The sequence below is a fragment of the Schistocerca serialis genome, chromosome 3 (genome assembly GCF_023864345.2).
Source record: "Schistocerca serialis cubense isolate TAMUIC-IGC-003099 chromosome 3, iqSchSeri2.2, whole genome shotgun sequence".
NCBI lineage: Eukaryota > Metazoa > Arthropoda > Insecta > Orthoptera > Acrididae > Schistocerca > Schistocerca serialis.
The window spans coordinates 126,396,737-126,416,884 of NC_064640.1; the positions used below are offsets into that span (position 1 = coordinate 126,396,737).

Sequence of the window (20,148 nt, forward strand, 5' to 3'; positions counted from 1 at the left end):
TCATGACAGAATTGTGAATCAACTACTTTTTGTGGGACAATTATCAGAAACTTGGTCCAAGGTGCAAAAACAATTTGGTTAAAATAATGAGCCTTTTTTTGGTTGAATGAAATATTTAAACACACATTATTATTGTGTGTAAAATGATTAGATAACTTCAGTGATTAACAGAGTTAAATAGTCAGAGATCAGTATGTTGTAATTTTTTGAAATTATGCCCAAATATTTGTAATTGGCAGAAGTGTTCGATACTATATTCAGTTAGTTCAGTTGTGGATCACATGCACATGAAATGTGTGTGAATTCAATTGATATTGCTTTTGACTGTTGAAAGATCAATGTTGTAGCAACTGAGGACCTGAGCAGATTAAATGCACAAATATAATTATTTATTTATGTATTTATTAATTTATTTCATTCAAATATCATCTTACAATGATATAGGAATTGTCAAGATAGTACAATAAAAATCAATAGTTCAGAATATAGATATACACAGAATATTTAAGTTTGCTATATAAGAATAGGACAGGTGGTCGGCCGTGGTCTTGATTTAGGAACCATTCTGACTTTTGCCTGAAATGATGTAGGGAAGCAATAGAAAACTCAAATCAGGATGGCTGGGCAAAGTGAACCCCCAGCCTGTGAATGAGAACCTTGGGAGACTAGTCACAGCTGTTATAATAATCTTGTGATAATTAAGCCATTAAAACCTGGACTTAGTCTTCACAGCAGAAGGAACCAAATGGCCATAGAGCCAGAAGAGGGCAGAAAAATAATATGCTTGATCATGATGTGTATGTATCAAATAATTTTTGGCATTTGAAACTTTTGGTTTCTTTTATAAAAGCAAAATATTATAACCCCTTCATGAGAAATATGCCTGTTAGGCTATCGGCACTGCTTCAGAATTCTTTCATTATATTTTACACATCTTCAGTAGTGCTGTGTTCATTACAATTGTTTTGTATTTTTTTTCCTAAATCCAAATGCCTGAAAGTAAATAGGCTTAACAATCTAAAATAGATAAATCACTTTTTCTGAAAGCAAGGGCACCAACACTATGAAAGTAATTGCTTGTAAATTGATTTTAATGGAATATTGCTTTGTTATTGTTGTCATTGACCTACTTTAATGACTATGGTGACATGAAATTCATTTAGAAAGCTGTATATCTTGATTTTAGGTGAAACTAAGCAGTTCTGAGGATGTACAATAATAAGTACGACAAATCATTGAGAATTGTGTGGTGGAGGTTCTTGAAGTTGTATGTACTGTCAGGACCTTAAATAAATATTTATTTCATATTACTTTCGAATAATGGAGATAAATAAGGTAGCCAATGAAATGATGGTATGCCATTTACAGAACTTGTCTCATATTAAGAACTATAAAGTTTTCTTTCATAGGATTCTTGTCAATACATTTAAATAATATTTTGTGTACATTCATTCATTTAAGCTATACAGAGAAGTGTTTTTGGGTAACCTCTCATTTAGACAAGAACTATTCATCGTACCATAAAAAGTACTTGGGAATTAATTTTTTCTTCTTTTTTTTTTTAAAAAAAGTGGGTGTCACAACAAATTTATTGAAAGACAATCCCATATTCCACCTTGGCTGTTGTACAATGAATATCATTTATATCATAATCGGCTGATTTTGGTGCTGTGGCATTTTCAAGTTGTTCTGCTCTTTTAATCACCTCTATTGGTGTATACAAATATATGTCTGTTATGTTAATATGTAATGGCTTTCGTAATAGACACACACAATAACAACATTCCACACTCATTGTCAGTTTGAAATAAATGCCATAGTGGCAGACGTGCATAAACGCAAAAACGTGTATGGCACAGAACATTGCTCTGTACTGGTTGGTTTGATTTGGGAATTGTGTTTAGAGTTCACACATATACACCTGTAGGCATCTGTGTAGGTATTAGAATGTACTAATGACAGTCTCATAAGAAATGAAATACATTTTCAGCGTTTCGTATCAAGGAAGAATTTTGGCATTAAAATACTTGAAGGTAAAATTATCAACTCCTTCCTTTTGTTGACTACGATTTTGGCTCAGAAATAAAGCAATATGTAGCAGTGAAACTACTTGGTATTGGTAATCTACCCAGGGGAATAAAATATTTTGTAGAAGTAATGTGTTCCAATGTAGAATAAAGGTGTCCATACTCTATGGTTGGGAGGCATGTATGATTACGCTTGGATGCTAAGTACACAAATTTTTAAGATTGTGCAAAACAGAGCTTGTTTTGAGAGCTTAGTAATACAACATTTTAAAGTAGCTGAAGAAAACATGTGACCATTTCAGTATGATAGTGGAAAATCCTGGTTAGAATCTGAACTATGGAATGAAGAAAGATATCCACTCATTTTATAGCAGATACACACATATATTGATTGCTGAGTATTGGAAATGACAGGCTGAAGGAATTACATGTATTTAATGTTTTTGATACAAAAGAATAACATTGCATACTATGTGTTACCTATGGGTTAATGCACATGCACCGATGTGACTTGATTTAGATGTAGACTTGGCTGTGGCTAACTGCTGATTTGATTTTAGCTGTAACCTGCATAAATTGGTTTATATATAACACACACACACACACACATGACTTGGAATGTCATCATCTTGTTGTTGAAGGGAGAGATACAAGTTTCATTTGTCACATTCCCTGTAACTTACAAACTGGAATGTATTGCCGAAGGCAAATGTGCTGTGAGAATATTGTTGTTATTCCTACCTCTTGAAATAAGTGCCTAAAAGATATAAGCTTGTGAACATTGAAATAATTGTAGTTGCACTGTGAATACTTCTACATAAATGGTTTTGAATTGCTTTGTATTTTCATTTACTTACTAGGGAGATATTTTTTCATCCATTATCACCTGTAAATGAGATTTGTATTTGCAATAAAACAAAGTTAAAATTAGCACATTTGGTGAAATGTTACATTTGAGAAACAAATGTTGCATGAGGAAGAGGACAACGGCTGTAGGGAAAAAAACAGAAACACAAGGATTTGTGAGGGGGAGGGTGCAGGAGAAGGAAGGAGAAAAGTGTTATCCACCTTCCTCCTCTCATTGAGAATAATACATGAGAGTTAGAAGGATTTGGCATTATTGTGAATCATTATTCATAATAATAAGAGTGTTCATATTATTATTCTATTACAATTTAATACTCACATTTCAAGCATATACTGTAAAAAAAAAAATAAAAATAAAAATACATAGACTGATTTTGGCTTCTCTTATGATTACAGTTCTTGGTAACAAATGAACAATGTAATTTAAGTGTGTTTATCTGTCAATAGATCATATAGTAGTGTTTATTTAATAACCTTTGAGTTGAATTCTATTAATTTTAAATTTAAAATATGCTACAACTGATTTAGCATAATCTTGTGCACTCTCTCTGTGTAAACAGATATGTATGATTTGACCTGAGTATGTGTTACTACTGATGGCCATATAATTAACATATAGGTGTTAATTTTTGACATGTACAGATCTCAAGCCAATCACTCAGTTGTGTTACTTTAAAGTTTACCTGAAGTGACATATATTACAGTTATTAGCAGCATAACATCTCCACATGGGGGAAGTAGTTCCACTTCACCTGACAGTTACTCCTCAATATTCTAAGTGTAACATTACAAACCTTACAACATAGCAGCAAACGTTGCTGACAGCAATAGCTAATAGTGTGGCAGTACATCCTGGAATTGTATTGCAAGCAAAGTATGTGGTGTGCTTAGTAAATCTGATGTCATTGCTTGGGAAGTATCTGTTCGCCACTGATTCATTTTCCATATTTTGATTCCTTATTCTTGTAATGACCCTGGAAAGAAATTTATGAGTTACTCTATTTAATATATAATGTCATTCATAATTAAAAATGTAGAAAAAAATACAGGTCCCATACATAAAGTCAACACTAAATATTATAATACATTAAAGGCACTTGGTAAGAGGAGTTGAGTTGACCAACAGGTTCTTGATAAATTAATTTGTTTCAGATATCAGTTTACTTTTTATGAGTGAATTATTCTGTGAGTCATTCTAATCTAAATGATAGTCTGAAAAATCCAGAAAAATTAAAGTGACAATAACACATTTAATGATGTTAACAGCAAACACACAATCATCTAATTGTTCACTAAGGACTTTTCAAACTAACAGTAACCAGAGATGTGTGTATAGAAATATATAATCACATAATGCACTTTTTTTGTTTATTTGAGGAGGCTGTTTGTGTGGGGCATGTTGTTTTTTAATAGTGCAATGTTTTTATGGGCTGTAATAAGAAACAAATATCCAGGCCATCCCTTGGGCTAAAGATGGATCATGCCATCTATTGAGCAAGTCATTTTCTAATTCCATAACTGCAGAGTAAATGTTCTCATATTTTGGTATGACTATTCTGATGATCATATGAATTCTGGAAATAATAAGCAATATGACATGGCCAAAATATTGTACATTGGAACTGAACTGACCATTGGAAGTTTTCACTCCAGTCCTTCTGTTATGGATCTCCATTATTTAGTGTGTTGGGATACCATGGGATTGTTGTGTGTTCCTAACTATTATATTGCCTCAGTTTTCTGGCCTCCTTATTACTCTATCACAAACTGTTTCCACAAATTAAGGGAAGATCACAAAAATAATTACTAACATACTCATTTTCAAAGATGAGGAAAACCACAACAGTTGAACCAAAACTATTTTATTGTTTACAACTGGTTTTGGAATAATATAATTCCATCTGCTGGAATACACTGTAGCAATGGAAACAATATGTTACAATTATGAATAAGCAGTAATTCAAAAATGAAACTGTGATAGCAAACTGATAACCATGCATTACTTGCATAATGTGTAAGAGAACCAAGGTTATCTTCTGCCCTTTGCTGTCTGTGGAACAGAAGTTTCTAGCATAATTATATACCAGTATCAAATGTAATGAAATGTATCCAGCAAGTTTGTTTATGACACACAATATACAGTTTATCTTCAAATCTGGAATACGTTTGAAACACCAGCCGTGGTGGTCTCGTGGTTCTAGGCGCTCAGTCCGGAACCGCGTGACTGCTGCGGTTGCAGGTTCGAATCCTGCCTCGGGCATGGATGTGTGTGATGTCCTTAGGTTAGTTAGGTTTAAGTAGTTCTAAGTTCTAGGGGACTGATGACCACAGATGTTGAGTCCCATAGTGCTCAGAGCCATTTGAACCATTACATTTGAAACGTACATGGATGAATCCATTTGGTATAGCACAAGTAGCGCCAGTACTTAGTGCAAACCCCCTAGCCACAGTAAAGCTCATATAATAATGTGTAATACTATTTATGGTTGTCTATGTAATCTCCACAGGAAGTTGATGCCAACCTGCAAATTTAACTTCAGCATGGCTGATGTCAGGAGAGGAGAACTCTCAGCAGTAACACACTTCCTGAGAGCGACCCATACATTCTCTACTAGATGCAAGTCAGGAAATTGAACTAACCACTCCATGTCCTGAATTGTTTGCTGTTGAAGATATTTTTCCATGAGAGAAGCTCTTTTTGTTCAAATGTTGCTGACTAGTAAGATGAAAATCTCGACTTATTGTACCATCATACGACTGTACATAAGCACCAAGGGTGCCATTTCGATTTCAGAAAACCTGTAGTCACAGTTTCACATGGCTAGAAATCCAAGTCCATGCCGTCACCCAAATATCTCTCTCTCTCTCTCTCTCTCTCTCATATATAGGTACTACTTTCACATGTATTTGATAGATAGTTAAATGGATTCATGAGAAACAAAGTTACGATTGCTGCCACACTCGTCACCTCACACATAACTACAATCATGAAGCCTTTTGGGCCCAATACGTGTCACTCTTCTGGTGGCTTCACCAAGGGCAAACCACAGAGTGAGTGGGAACATTGTCTTATTATTTTAAGCAGATACCAGCTAATACTCATCATATGTGCACTTTGCAGCTCTTGGCTAATCCTTCTGGATGTTGAGCATGCACTTAGAAATGGTTACCACAGTCTATAAGTGACAAAAAGATGAATGTGTAACCACTTGCCCACCTTTGTACCGGTGGTCACAAATAATGTGTAATACTATTTATGGTTGTGTATGTAATCTCCACAGGAAGTAGATGCCAACCTGCAAATTTAACCACTATTTTGCTTGTGGCAGATTTACATAATGCTGCCATGGCAATAATGTACTCAAGCTAGACTTAATAACTTTACAAGTTATTGCTGTTTCTCTGATTTTTTCATAATATATTGAAACCAATGTAAGATTTAGATAAATATTGTGTGTTGGATTGTGTATGGAGAAGAATTAAAGTGTGCTGAAGAGAGAGATGTATTGATAGTATTGTACTTTATATTTGTTTGCTTTATTTATCAATCCATAGGAGTCCTTTAACATAGACACACAATCAGGCAATGTGATACTACTTTAGATAGTTAATTATTGAATACTTTGAATAAATAGTTATAATATTGTCATTTCAGATGAATCTTTATGAAAGTGTAGCTATATTTTTACCATAGCAACAGTATTGTTTATTTATAAATAAATGAATAATTTTTGTATAACTGATTGTGGCCATTTTCTTTATTTTGCAGGTGAGGAACATGAGTCTGTCTCTCTCAAGTGCAATTTTACACACAAACACACCAAGGAAATGACCAACATTGATGTACCGTAGAGCTTTCAAAGCAAGAAGCAGCCTAGTTAATTTTACAAGTATTATTTCATGCTAAAAATTATGATGTGAATCTCATTGATAACTCACCATTCCATGTACATGTGTAAGACAGAAGGTACAAATTGTGCTGTAGGTCTCTCTCTCATTCTCTAATGATAACTGATGACATGGTAGAGAATCGTTACCTATAATGTTGAATGATATTTTGCATATTATATATGTATTAAATTCTTGTTATGTTGGATTAAAAATATAAATGACTATATTGCATACTTAAGTTATTAAAAAAGAAACATATTTATGACCTGGATAATTTATTTATTTTTTTAAATTTAATATGTAAGTCCTAAACATCAGTAATCACTATAAGTACAGCAGATTTAGGGATAAAATACTTGTGTACCAGAACACAATAATTTATATTACAAAAGGAACAAGAAATGTTCAAACAATAATGCTGCTAGTCTATTCACACATCAGGATGTGAAATGTTGTAAAAGAGAACAAGACATCCACCCAAATGTTGGTTTGATCACCATAGTTTTTTGCTGAGTGTAGTATTATTACTGAACGGGTATGCTCTTGACTTCCTTCAGTGTTTTTAACCCAGCCAGGTATGAGTGGACCTAACACATTATTGCCACAGACTAGATTCACTTATTGTCCATTACAAAAAGTGAAATATGAAGGAGAAGAAATGATGTACAGAAAAGAAACAAATGAGTTTAAAACTATGCACAATGCAAAAACATACAAATTAAAATGACAATAATTTGAGCAAAATGACTGAACATCACATTGTTTCCCAGTCTCTTCAAAAAATTTGTTTACTTTAATTTTAATTTATGAGCATGGTTTTGTAATCCGTTAAATTATTTTCAACATTTTTTCCTCTGAACGGTGTTCGGCCCTTACATAACTTAAAATCCCATGTTTTCCATTTTTGTTTTAAAGTAAGTAAAGTTTCACACTTTCAGGAACCCTCTGCTTCTTGTTCAAGTTCTAATGTGAGTCATGTATCTTCAATGACTTCGTCATCAACAGGATGCTAGAAATGGGAGAAAATCACCTGTGATTTTTTGAAAGGAAGTTTCCCAGTATTTACATGGGGTGATTTAGGGAACAACATAAAATACTTCATTCTAGATGTCCAAATGAGTCTTTGAATGTAGGTTCTTTGTACTATCTGCTGCACCACTTGGTCAGTACTGTCCTATGAATTTAATTTCAGTCAGCTGAAACAATGTAGTATGTGTGTGTGTGTGTGTGTGTGTGTGTGTGTGTGTGTGTGTGTGTGTGTGTGTCACATGGATGTTACTTTTCAATGTGAATATACATTACTAGCAAACCCTGCAATGCTTCACTATTGCAAAATATTTATGGAAATTGGATATACATCCTAAACTCCTTCCTTCCCCATGCTTCCATCTGCTCCTCTCCATTCTCTTTGTCAATTTCCTCCTGCTCCCACCATCCCCCCTCTCTCTCTCTCTCTCTCTCTCTCTCTCTCTCTGTGCGTCACCTCCATCCCCCCTGTATTTGTTCATATCTTCTTCTCACTTTTCTCTTACTCTGAGCCTTGTTTATTGTAATTGCAAAAGAAAGCTTGATTGGAAATTGAAGTCACTTAAAATGAATGGGTTAAATGGTTGGGATCATTGGTATGCAGGGTATGGGAGAGACCTCTCCTGCTGCCTCTGTGAGGACAGCAGTTTCAGTGACAGTATTACACATAGTTTTAATTTTGGAATGGGTAGGATTACAAAGTTTCAAATTATTCAGATTCTATAGTATTATTCTAATAATGAGCCAATAAGCAATAAATACAACGTTCCTGTTTTCTTTAAAACCAGCGGCAAGGCAGAAAACGAAATGGCACATTGTTGTCTATACGATTTTTGTTTAAAATTATGTATAAGGAGGAAGAATACAGTGTGAACATAAAGTCTGGGAACACTTTCAATTATTTATTGCACAAGAACCAAACACTGTACAGATATACATATGTCATTTTGAAGAGAAACCAAAAGTTTTTTTTTCATGTATACCGCCACAGCATAGTTTGGTAATTTGCCAATAGTCAGCAGTAGTTGCAAACATGGCGATGGATCGGCCGTGCTACAGAAGAGGACAGCTGTTTCATGAAATGGCCTCCCCAATCACCAGATCTCACTCCATGTGACTTTTTTCTGTGGGGCCACATTAAATATCTGGTGTATGTACTGCCTCTACCACATGATGTAGCAGAGCTCCAGGAGAGAATACGGGAAGCGACTGCCACAGTTGACGATGCCATGCTGGGACGGGTATGGCAAGAATTCAGTTCCATATTGATGTCCACCGAGTCACTCATGGTTCGCATATCAAATGTTGGTTAAAAAAAAAACTTGCAGAGTTTTTCTTCAAAATGCAATATGTATGACATCTGTACAATGTTTAATTCTTGTGCAATAAATAATTGAAAGTGTTCCCGGACTTTATGTACAGCCCGTACATGTGGGAGAAACAGTTTTTCCAATAGTTTACATGCCCTGCTATCGTAGTTAAAACTGACTGTGAGAAAGAAAGTGAAACTGCATGTTTTCACAGCACAGCACTTTCCTTATTAAGTCAGGTTTGACAGAAAAAATATATATATTGTGGTTACAAAAATATTTATCCTGTACCTGCCTGAATATATATAGGTGTATCAGTTAAAAATTTGAAGCAAATTGGTCAAAAAAATTTTCGAGATATTTGCCGACAATGTTTCCCCTTTATATATTAAAAATATGTAGCTTATTTCTGTCTGTTTGATGATTAGAGTATTGTGCAAAAAGTTGAAGTAAATCGTTCAAGAACTTTTTGAGGTTTTTGCTAACAATATTTCTCGTTTATTTATACACCATATTATTAAAAAAAATGTAGTCATATTCGCCTGAACATTTGTTAGAGCAATGTGTATAAATTTGAAGTAAATTGATTGAGAACTTTTTAATACTATTGGAAACAATGTTTCTCCTTTATATACAGGGTTGCACACGAGTGAGTACAGACTGCTCACCAGTTATGCTTTGTTGCCCGCCATGAACAGATCCAACAACCACTAGGTAAACATGTAATAATTAGATAATAAAGAAATAAAAAAATAATTCCTCAAAGATTTGCATATACACAGCAGTTTTTATTGTTGTTTCAAACAATATGGAACCCACAGTCCGACTTGCTGATAAGGCACACTGTACTCTGGTTTTTTTCACTGTGAAGAGGTTCCTCATTAATCTTGATTGTTTGTTGACCGGTATCTGGTGTTCTGGGAGTTCACATGTCCTGTCAGATGGGCTTCACCACTCTTGAAATTAAGCAGCAGATCCAACATTTCAAACTCGCCTGTTTGACATAGCCACACACTGTAATTAACATTTTTTGCCTTATATTCCTCCTTCAGTTCTTGGACACATGTCATTTTCTAGGGCTTCTTCCCTATATGGTGTAACACTCACTGACAAGACTTACGTGAAACAGTCACTTGTTGCGACAATTTGTGTGTCAACTTCTTTGGACTCTGGATCATGGGGCTCAATTCTTTTTTTTTTTTATTTGCAGCTGACCCTGTAGTATGCCACTTTGTCACCATGTACTGCTCTTTGCTCGTACAAAAATGCCAGGAAACTTCTTTGCAAAAATGTGTCTCATTTTCTTGTATGAACTGGTAGACACACATGCCTCCACGATTGCTATTCTTTCTTGAAGAGGATATATCTCTCTGAGATATTTACTTCACACATCTTAACCAAGTCACAACAGCTTTCATACTGACAATACAAAATGTAGTTGTAACAGCTTTGAAACAATAGATGACAACTGACAGGCAATGATGAGCAGTCTTGTACTCAGGACCAGTTCTTCGTGCAGAACCCTGTATTATATATATTAATATTAAGAAAATACACAGTGTATTTCTGTCCAAATGTGTATTAGAGCATATGTAAAAATTTGAAGTAAATTGGTCAAGTACTTTTCACGAGTTTTGTTAACAATGTTAAAGAATGACATGTCTTTACACAGTGGTATAGATAATATAATTCATAATCTAGGTTGACTTCAATCTGGATGTTAGGTGCAGAATACAAATGAAAAATAAGGTACTTAATTTTAATAATTTAATACAATATAAAATATAAAGCAGTTCTCAAATAGAAGGCTGCTTGGAACACTTAGAGTGCCTTACTAGGTAACTGTGGCGGTAATGGAAGTGGTATGCCCCTGCCTTTCAACCCATGACTGACCAAGCAAGTTATATGGGGATCTACAGTTTAACATGTGCCCCAAACCGTGGTGCAACTTGGCATTTTTAACATTAACAGATCATTGACAGAAGTGAAAGATTTGACAGTGTGATGTATGTATCTACATTTACATACATACTTCGCATGCCACCATACAGTGTGTGGCAGAGGGTACATTGTACTAGTGCTAGTCATTCACTTTCCTATTCCACTTGCAAATGGAATAGATGTACGTTGATGGCAGTAGATTTGTTCTGCAGTAAGTTGCAAATGCCAGTTCTGAATAATAAGAATTTTTTTCAAAAATTGTCATTGTCTGACAGACATACTTTTATATTATCAGCCATACGTTTATGTTATTTTATTCTTATGATTGTGTTAAAGTCTTTTGACCTATTAGAAAGTGTGTTACTCTTTTTCACAGGTAAAATAGTCTGATGATGATCCTGTAAGAGATTGAAATTGGTCACCGATTGAAATAAATAACTTGTATGCTGTGTTCAAGGCTGCTTTTATTTAAATAATGTTTTATAGTTCTCAGTAGTGTTTTGCGAAAAGAATACCTTCTTCGCTTCAGGGTTTTTGTAATTTCTATAGTAGTTGCATACTGATTGAACCTATCAGTAACAGTTCTAGCAGCACACTTGTGAATTGCTTTGATGTCTTTATTTAATCTGACTTGGTGGGAATCCCAAACACTTGAGCAATACTCAAGAATGTGTCGCACAAGTGTGTTCTAATAATAGACAGGGCAGAAAATGGAAAGTTCTTAGGTGTGCATTTTGATGGAAACTTAAACTGGAAAATCATATAGTAGACTTGCTAAACCATATGGGTTCAGCTACTTTTGCCATCAGAATAATTGCCAACTCTGGGGATAAGGAATTCAGTAAGTTAATACATTTTGCATATTTTCATTCTTTGATGTTTTATGGGATAATATTCTGCGATAACTCCTCACTTATGCGATAACTCCTCACTTATGCAAAAAATATTCATTGTGCAAAAGAAAGTAATTAAAATTGTGTGTAGAGTTAACAGATTATGTTTTGCAGGAAAATGTATAAGCAGCTGGGAATATTAACCACAGCCATACAGTACATGTATTCACTTATGAAATTGTTTTCAACAATCCATCTAAGTTTTAGAGTCACAGAGATATTTGCAAGTACAACACTTGAAGGAAAAATGATCTGCGTTACTGTTTAATAAATCTGGCTCTGGCACGGAAAGGAGTGAAATATGCAGCTATAACTCTCTTTGACAGTCCACCCATGGAAATACACTGTGGTGACAAAAGTCATGGGAAAAGCAATATGCATGTATACAGACGGCAGTAGTATCATATACACAAGGTATAAAGGGATAGTGCTTTGGCAGAGCTATCATATGTACTCAGGTGATTCATGTGTAAAGGTTTCTGATGTGATTATCGTGACACCAAAGGACTTAAACAGACTGTGAACGCAGAATAGTAGTTGGAGCTAGGCACATGGGACATCCATTTCAGAAATCATTAAGGAATTCAATATTCTGAGATCCAAAGTGTCAATAGTGTCTCGAGAATACCATACCTGAGGCATTACCTCTCATCATGAACAATGTAGTGGCCAATGGCAGTGTTGCTTATCAGTGCCAACATACAAGTAACACTGCATGAAATAACTGCAAAAATCAATGTGGCAAGTACAACGAACGTATCTGTTAGGACAGTGCAGCGAAATTTGTCGTTAATGGGCTATGGCAGCACTTGACAGACACAAGTGCCTTTGCTAACAGCACATCACCTGAGTTTTTGACCATATCGGTTGTATGCTAGATGGCTGGAAAACTATGGCCAGTCAGATGAGTCCTGATTTCAGTAGGTAAGAGCTGATGGTAGGGTTCGAATGTGGCGCAGACCCCACAAAGTCATGGACCAAAATTGTTAGAAAGGCACTGTCCAAGCTGGTGGTGGCTCCATAGTGGTGTGGGCTTTGTTTACATGGAATGGACTGGGTCCTCTGGTCCAATGTAACCGATCATCGACTGGAAATGGTTATGTTCAGCTACTTGGAGACCATTTGTAGCCATTCATGGACTTCATGTTCCCACACAACGATGGAATTTTTATGGTTGACAGTGCACAATGTCACCGGGCCACAGTTGTTTTTGCAATTGTGGACAATTCAAGCGGATGAATTGGCCACCCAGATCAGTCAAAGTGAATCCTATTGAACACTTGTGGGATGTAATCGAGCTGTCAGTTCGTGCACGAAATCCTACACTGTCAACCTTTCATAATTATGGATGTCCACAGAGAGAGCATGGCTCAGTATTTCTGTGGGGGACTTCCATCAACTTGTTGAGTCCATGCAACGTCAAGTTGCTGCACTACACTGGGCAAAAGGCGGTCCCACACGATATTAGGAGATAACCCATGACTTTTGTCACCTCTGACAGATAGCAGAAATGTTTTCAAATGGAGATAAGAGCTTTCTCCTTAACAACTCTTTCTAAAGTAGAGAGGTAATCTTGAGGAGAGATAATTAGTAATTTTAAAAAACTATGAATGGGCAGCATGCAGCCATATAAATATTATGTTTTTGTTTAGTTGTATCTAAGTCTTCTATGTTTCTTCTGTTTGCATATCCCTCATGATAATGTTTATTGTACATTTGATTTATGGTTCAAGCAACTAACTAATCACTCTTTGTGCAGTCTTCTTTATGGATGTGCTACACTTTCGTAGAATTCTCCCAATAAGCTGAAGTCAACCATTTGTCTTCCATACAACTGACTTTATGTGTTTTTGCATTTCATATCACTTTCCAACATTACTCCTACATATTTAATCAATGTGATTGTCACACATTGCACACCACTAATACTTTATTTTAATATTAAGCAATTGCTTTTCCTACTCATCTGCATTAACATATATTTTTCTACATTTGGAGCAAGCCCTGCCATTCATCACACCAAATAGAAATTCTGTCTAATCATCCTCTACCCTCCTGCAGATAATTCTCCCATACACTACAGCTTCGTGACCAAACGGTCGTAGATTGCTGCTCTGTGTGTGTCAGATTGTTTTGTCATAGTGAACAAGAGCTGTCCTATCACACTTCCCTATGACAAATGCTGTCCATGTTCAGTTACTTAAAGTGTTAAAACTGCTCACATATCTGAGATCTACTCCCTATGCTTGGACTTTTGTTATCAATCTGTAGTGGGGCACTGTGTCAAATGTTTTTCCTGAAATGTAAGACTATCGAATCTGCTTGTTACCCTTCGTCCATGGTTCGCAGGATCTTGTACGAGAAAAGGACAAGCTGTGTTTTGCATGAATGATTCCTCGTTAAGTGTGCGCTGATTTGTGGACAGAAGATTGTCTGTCTCAAGGATATTTATTAATAATTTTAAAATATGCTCAACAATTCTGCAGCAAACTGACATATAATTTTGCAGGTCTGTTCTTTTACTCTTCTTATATACAGGAGTAACTTGCAGGTTCTCCAGTCACATGGGACTTCATGCTGAATGAGAGATTCATGGTAAATGCAAGCTAAGAAAAGGGCCAATGCCAAAGAGTACTGGCAGCTGGAGTGGCCAAGCGGTTCTAGGCGCTTCAGTCTGGAACCTCGTGACCGCTACGGTCACAAGTTTGAATCCTGCCTCGGGCATGGATGTGATTGATGTCCTTAGGTTAGTTAGGTTTAAGTAGTTCTAAGTTCTAGGGGACTGATGACCTCAGATGTTGAGTCCCATAGTGCTCAGAGCCATTTGAACCAAAGAGTACTGTCTGTAAAACGGAATTGGGATTCCATCTGGACCTGGTGACTTATTTGTTTCCAACTGCTTCAGTTGCTCCTCAGTCCCAGGGTTGCCTATTTCTATGTCCTTCATACCCAAGTCTGTGTTACAGTCAAATAATGGCATGTCTGTGTGGTCCTCATGCATGAATGATTTTTTAAACACAGAATTTAAACCTTAAACCTCTTGCTGCCTTCTGTTGCCACACTCGACTGGTCAATGAGTGACTAAATAGAAGCCTTTGACCTGCGTAGCAATTTTATATAGGCCCAGAATTTTCTTGGGTTCTCAGCAAGATCTTTGATTGATGTGTGAGAGTGGTGGACATTGTTGTATGCACTGTGCAAAAATATTTGTATAGATGGATCAATTTCTACAACCTTTTGTCTGTCGACATACTTTTTTAAAATGAGAGTGCAACAATCTCTGTTCCTGAGCATTTTTTGGATTTTGTTATTAAACCTCAGAGGTCTTTTTTGTCTTTAATCCACTTGTACAGCATATATTTCTCCAGAGTGTGATTACAGTCAGTTTAAACTTTGCCCATAATTCCTCTATGTCCATCAGGCTAACAACTGTCTTCTCTGATCTTTCAAGCATAAAAACTCTACCATCCTTCTTGATGGATTTATTAACTTTGGTAACCATTGTTATCATGATGACATGATCACAAATCCCTGTCTGTATACTGGCCTATATACAAGCCTGTTTGTAGCTATGAGGTCTAAAATGTTTCTATTGGATGTGAGTTGTCTGAGTGGTTGCTCAAGACTGTTTTCAGAGGTAGAGTTCAGAACCACCTCACAAGACTGATTGTCCGTATCACCTACAACAGTTGGGTGGATATCTCAATCTGTACTTGGTATGAAGTTACCTCCAACTAACACTGCATGATTGATGTACTTCTGTGCTACTGAGCATGTCTTTCTTTGAATGATTCTGCAAATGTACCAGTGGAATTGGGTGGCCGGTGGAAATACCCAATGATTAACTTGAATTCGTCTAGGTTGATTACTTGCATAGTCTTTTCAATCTACATCCTGGCAAACATTCTCGGAGCTCATATTGGACTTTTTCCAGCTTTGGATGCTATCTCCATAAGGGGCTCCATAATACACCTAACATGGAGCTCCTGATAACTAGCAATCCCGTGTCCCCATGTACTTGCTAAAGGTGGCAAAGATTATAAGACTGATGTGTTGGCTGTTTGGTTGAGAAGCCTAAAGCCAACTTAAAAAAAGATGAATGTTGTTATCTCAGAATGTAAGCATAGTTAGCAACTACAGGCGACTTACCATAAGATGACAGTGCATAAAATACAATATTGGGATACCATGGAATGGAATTTGAACATCTTTCGTTGAAAAGAGAAATAAGGTGAGGATTGCTTAATGTAAGTTTTATGGACAGTCTGCATAAGCGTACTGTGGGACAGCTGTTTCTTAGATACTGTGCAGTATACACGAAAATGCCATTTCTGTGGAAACTTTGCAACATTTATTGCAAAGAGTTGGGCTCCAAGAATAGGAAAGAAATCCACAGGAAACCTATTTTCTCTGTATGATTTTGTTTTAAATGGAACCAGGATAGTCAGATGGCCAAAAGCAAATAACAGGATGTATTTACCAACTGGATGTCCTTGATAAAACAAAGCAGGCAAGTCCTAACAACAATCACATTATTTGGATGAGATGTGCTTTGACACATTACACAGGGAACCAGTACTTGGAAAGGTGGAGCACTTGGTGTTACTACCAAACATCAGTAATTCCAGCCAGTGTTTAAATGTTGTTGTTTCTCATTTCTTAGAATATTTTGCTAGAAGAATGTTTTCACCATATCCACTACGCACTGGATCACCCTGATTGAAATCCAGAATAACTAATTTTTAATCTTGCGAATAATTTTTCATGATTACTATATGTCAGTCTTTCCTTTCAGAGATTTTAGCAGTATACAGTCTTATTATGATGCTGTTGTTAAGAAGAAAAATGGTAGGTTAAGTGTGTGATTATCATGGGATGACTCGTGCTGTGATGAACAATGAAACTGAAAATACTGTATTACTTAATAGCACGTACTCAAGTGGAGAGTCAGGTATGACCATGGTCATGGCTAACAACGAATGTGATATCACCTTAGTGAGTAACTGCAGAGATACTGATAGTGAAGTGTCATGAGCAACAATAAAGTAAAGAAATTATGTCCATTTTTGTTTGTGTAGTAACGTAGCAGCCACTAAAGTTGTTATTTGCTTGAGTAATGGCACCAATCCACTTGTTGTAATGTGCTGGAATCATGTTCAGCTTGTCAGGTAATATGATTTTCCAGTTTCTATTTATATGCATATTCAAAGCTTTCTCTAATATGCTGAAGGATTGTTTTTCCTGACTCCATTGTATTCCACCCAGAGTTTTCTAGTACTGTAGTAATGCTCCTCCAGGCTGTAACTTCCAGAAGAAAATTGTAACAATATGTTTGTTTCTTACATTAAAATGTTTGGGCCACATTTCTAAAAATCTAAAATGTGTTTAGGTTGAGAGGTTTCATGCCTTCATCAGGTGTGCTCCAGATATTTTCGTTATCCACTCTATGTAATGTTATGAGTATGTTATCTGTGACTCATTTTTGGGCTGCCGAACACTGAAATGTGTTGTTGAGCAAATTCTGCCAAATTATATAACTGTTTGTTACAGTGCCATACTGCTCAGTTATGGTTTGTGTTTAGTGGTGTGCTTTAACTCCAACTGAGGCAAAATTCTCATTAAGCCATGGCCTTAATTTATCATCATATGGCACATGACAGCAGTACATATACAAATATAAACTACAATAATAAACAAGAATACAAGTGTGCAACATAAAGGACATAATAAGTATCACATAACAAATACAAAGTATGATGTAGGACTAGTTGTTGGCTACATATTGATGTCCAGATCTTGTATCCACTTCATAGTGTGAGGTGTGGCTTCTACGAAGTAGTCAGCTGATCCACCGTATTTGCTTATAGGGCACATTTTTATGATAGGGTCAGAGTTTGCTCAGGTGCTCCACATTCAAAACCTGGGCTGTCCACAAGTCACTATTTATAAAGCATAGCGTTGCATCTTAGGTGGCCACTCAATTGAACTAATAGAACTGAATCGTCGGATAGTCCATTCTTGATCTTAAATGACTTAATGATGTCCAGCCCACTAATCACTTTACAATAACTGTAGCAAGCTTTGTTGTTTACACTGAATTACACTACAAAATTTTTATGTCTCATCTCATTTATAATGTTACTACTATTGTATAAGGCTCTTTTAGAAAAAAAGGATAAGAACTAAATGAGCTTCAAATGTTATTAGGAAAACATTTACCATATATATGGTGTGTCCAACCTAAGACTTGTCATGTGCATTTTCTTTGGCGTTTCAGTCTGTAATGTGATGCCCAGCATTGACAGTAAACATCTGTTTGTTCTTGTTAGAAAGTAAATGGCTTTATAGAGGAATTTTCTGCACCCATTCTGTTGAGTGGCTCCAGATTGTTCAATCATGATAGTTGGTTTAACAGTATGTATTGCCAGGGACAGCAAAATACAGAGAATGACCACTACTCAAGCAGTCATTGATTAGTGTTGCTGCATGACGGTTGCAGGCACTTGGAGTTGCCTGAGTTAGCACAAGGGTGTGACGAAAGGGTATATGGAAACTTAATCACCAGGCTGTTGTATGAAAATGTATCAAAAAATGTTACTGTGCCAGGCCATACAAGTGCTGTGCCTAAACGACTTTTTCTCGTTCAGTCTTTGGTGTAGTCAGTAACAGAGAGACAAGTCAGTTAATGTTAGTTGTTATTGTTTGCCATATCTTCCTTGCCCAACAATCCACATCTCCTGTTCCAGCCAACATTGTGGTGTGTGTGAGCCACCAAAAGACTGATTCAATAAACACAAAGCAAAAATTATTTTGCAAATATCTAGTGAAACGTAATAGGTGGTGAACATGACATCTGGCATGCATACTGTATATTTCAACACTGTGACCAGCAATGTCATAATGTCCAGAATGTAATGGAACACTCACTGATGTTAAATGTATATTTCAGTATGGAATTCATGGTATAGCAAACCACTGGATAATGTCATATCTAACTAAAATAATGCAGAAAGTTATACCTAATAATTCAACTACTGTCAGCAGGGGACATTTTTCTGTTGAGAGAAATCACTTATAGGGTCCCACAAGACTCAAACATAGGTCTTCTATTGTTCCTATAAATTGTAAACAATCTCAGATCCATGTGTGTCCTTTGATGTTTCCCCCGAATCTTTTCAGGTGAACACTGAGGCTGTTCCTTAAATAAGGTTTCGTCGCTTTTTTCTCCCACACATCTACAACTGAATTTGGAATCTTTCTCTAATGACATAGACATGAACAAACATTACACTCTAACCATCTTTCCCTTCATTTTTGAATCTCTGAGACTTTCAGTGTGTGATCATAGGTGAAACATTAGAACCCCATTATTTTAATAATCATGTGGTGAAAAATGCAATATCCAGTTTCCACAGCCATTAAGGAAAGGAGAAAAGTCCCTGTCCTGCACATAGATGATGATCACATTTATGCAGCTTTGTTTTTGTTACATTGGTACATAATCAAGGAAATCAGCCAAGCATCCAACTGACCTGCAGAAAAGTTTTATTTATTAGGCATTTTAAAGTAATTTTGTTTTGTTCAAATGTATAAACTGGAATACTGTGTCAACATAAAAGTTCTTGTTTTGAAGTTTTATCACAACCATAAATTCAGTTGAGGTAGATGAAAATTTATAAATAGTCTATCACTTCCCATTGAAAACAGTGTGTTGCTGAATTCAAATACTGGTATTTTTCTCTTGAAAATATCCACATAAAGGACACCCGAGAAGTGAAACACTGAGGAAGTGCATAATGTAGTATTGGATGATGGTCAGTTAAAACATGTATGGAACTGCTATCATCACGGGCATATACTAAGAAAGAGTACTGTGCATTCTACAGGAAGAATTAACAGCAAGAAAGCTATATGGAAGATCAATGCCACAAAACAAAATTGTTGTGGTGGAAATTAGTAGCCCTGTATTAAAAAAGAAGTCTTATTTTATCTGCCAGAACAATTTAGGGCAGATTTTTTTTTTCTTGAGATGCAATGGGAATTCTTCAGATTTCATACAAAGACTAAAAAAACTTGTGAATACTGTGCAAGTTTTCTGTATCAACTGGATAAAATACCTCAGAAGAGGACTGGAGTACATTACAGAAAATAACAGCTGTTGGGACAACACTGCTGCTCATAAAGGTGCTTGGA

At 36.0% G+C, this 20,148-nt stretch overlaps 2 protein-coding genes across 7 annotated transcripts in view; one reads left to right on the forward strand and one right to left on the reverse strand.

The window, feature by feature from the left end:
• The window catches only part of LOC126469819 (syndetin), a 137,479-nt gene extending 130,470 nt beyond the window's left edge, over window positions 1-7,009 (forward strand). For all 6 annotated transcript variants that reach the window (XM_050097102.1, XM_050097105.1, XM_050097103.1 and 3 more), the window contains one exon: window positions 6,664-7,009. The gene's annotated coding sequence lies outside the window, so the exon portion shown is untranslated. The remainder of the gene's footprint in view (window positions 1-6,663) is intronic.
• LOC126469821 (basic helix-loop-helix transcription factor scleraxis-like) overlaps window positions 3,266-20,148 on the reverse strand; it is an 85,312-nt gene continuing 68,429 nt past the window's right edge. The window contains exons 3-4 of the mRNA XM_050097108.1: window positions 6,834-6,931; window positions 3,266-3,868 (exon numbers count right to left, since the gene is read on the reverse strand). Of these exons, the coding sequence (XP_049953065.1) occupies window positions 3,830-3,868; window positions 6,834-6,931 (137 nt within the window). The 3' untranslated portion in view covers window positions 3,266-3,829. The remainder of the gene's footprint in view (window positions 3,869-6,833; window positions 6,932-20,148) is intronic.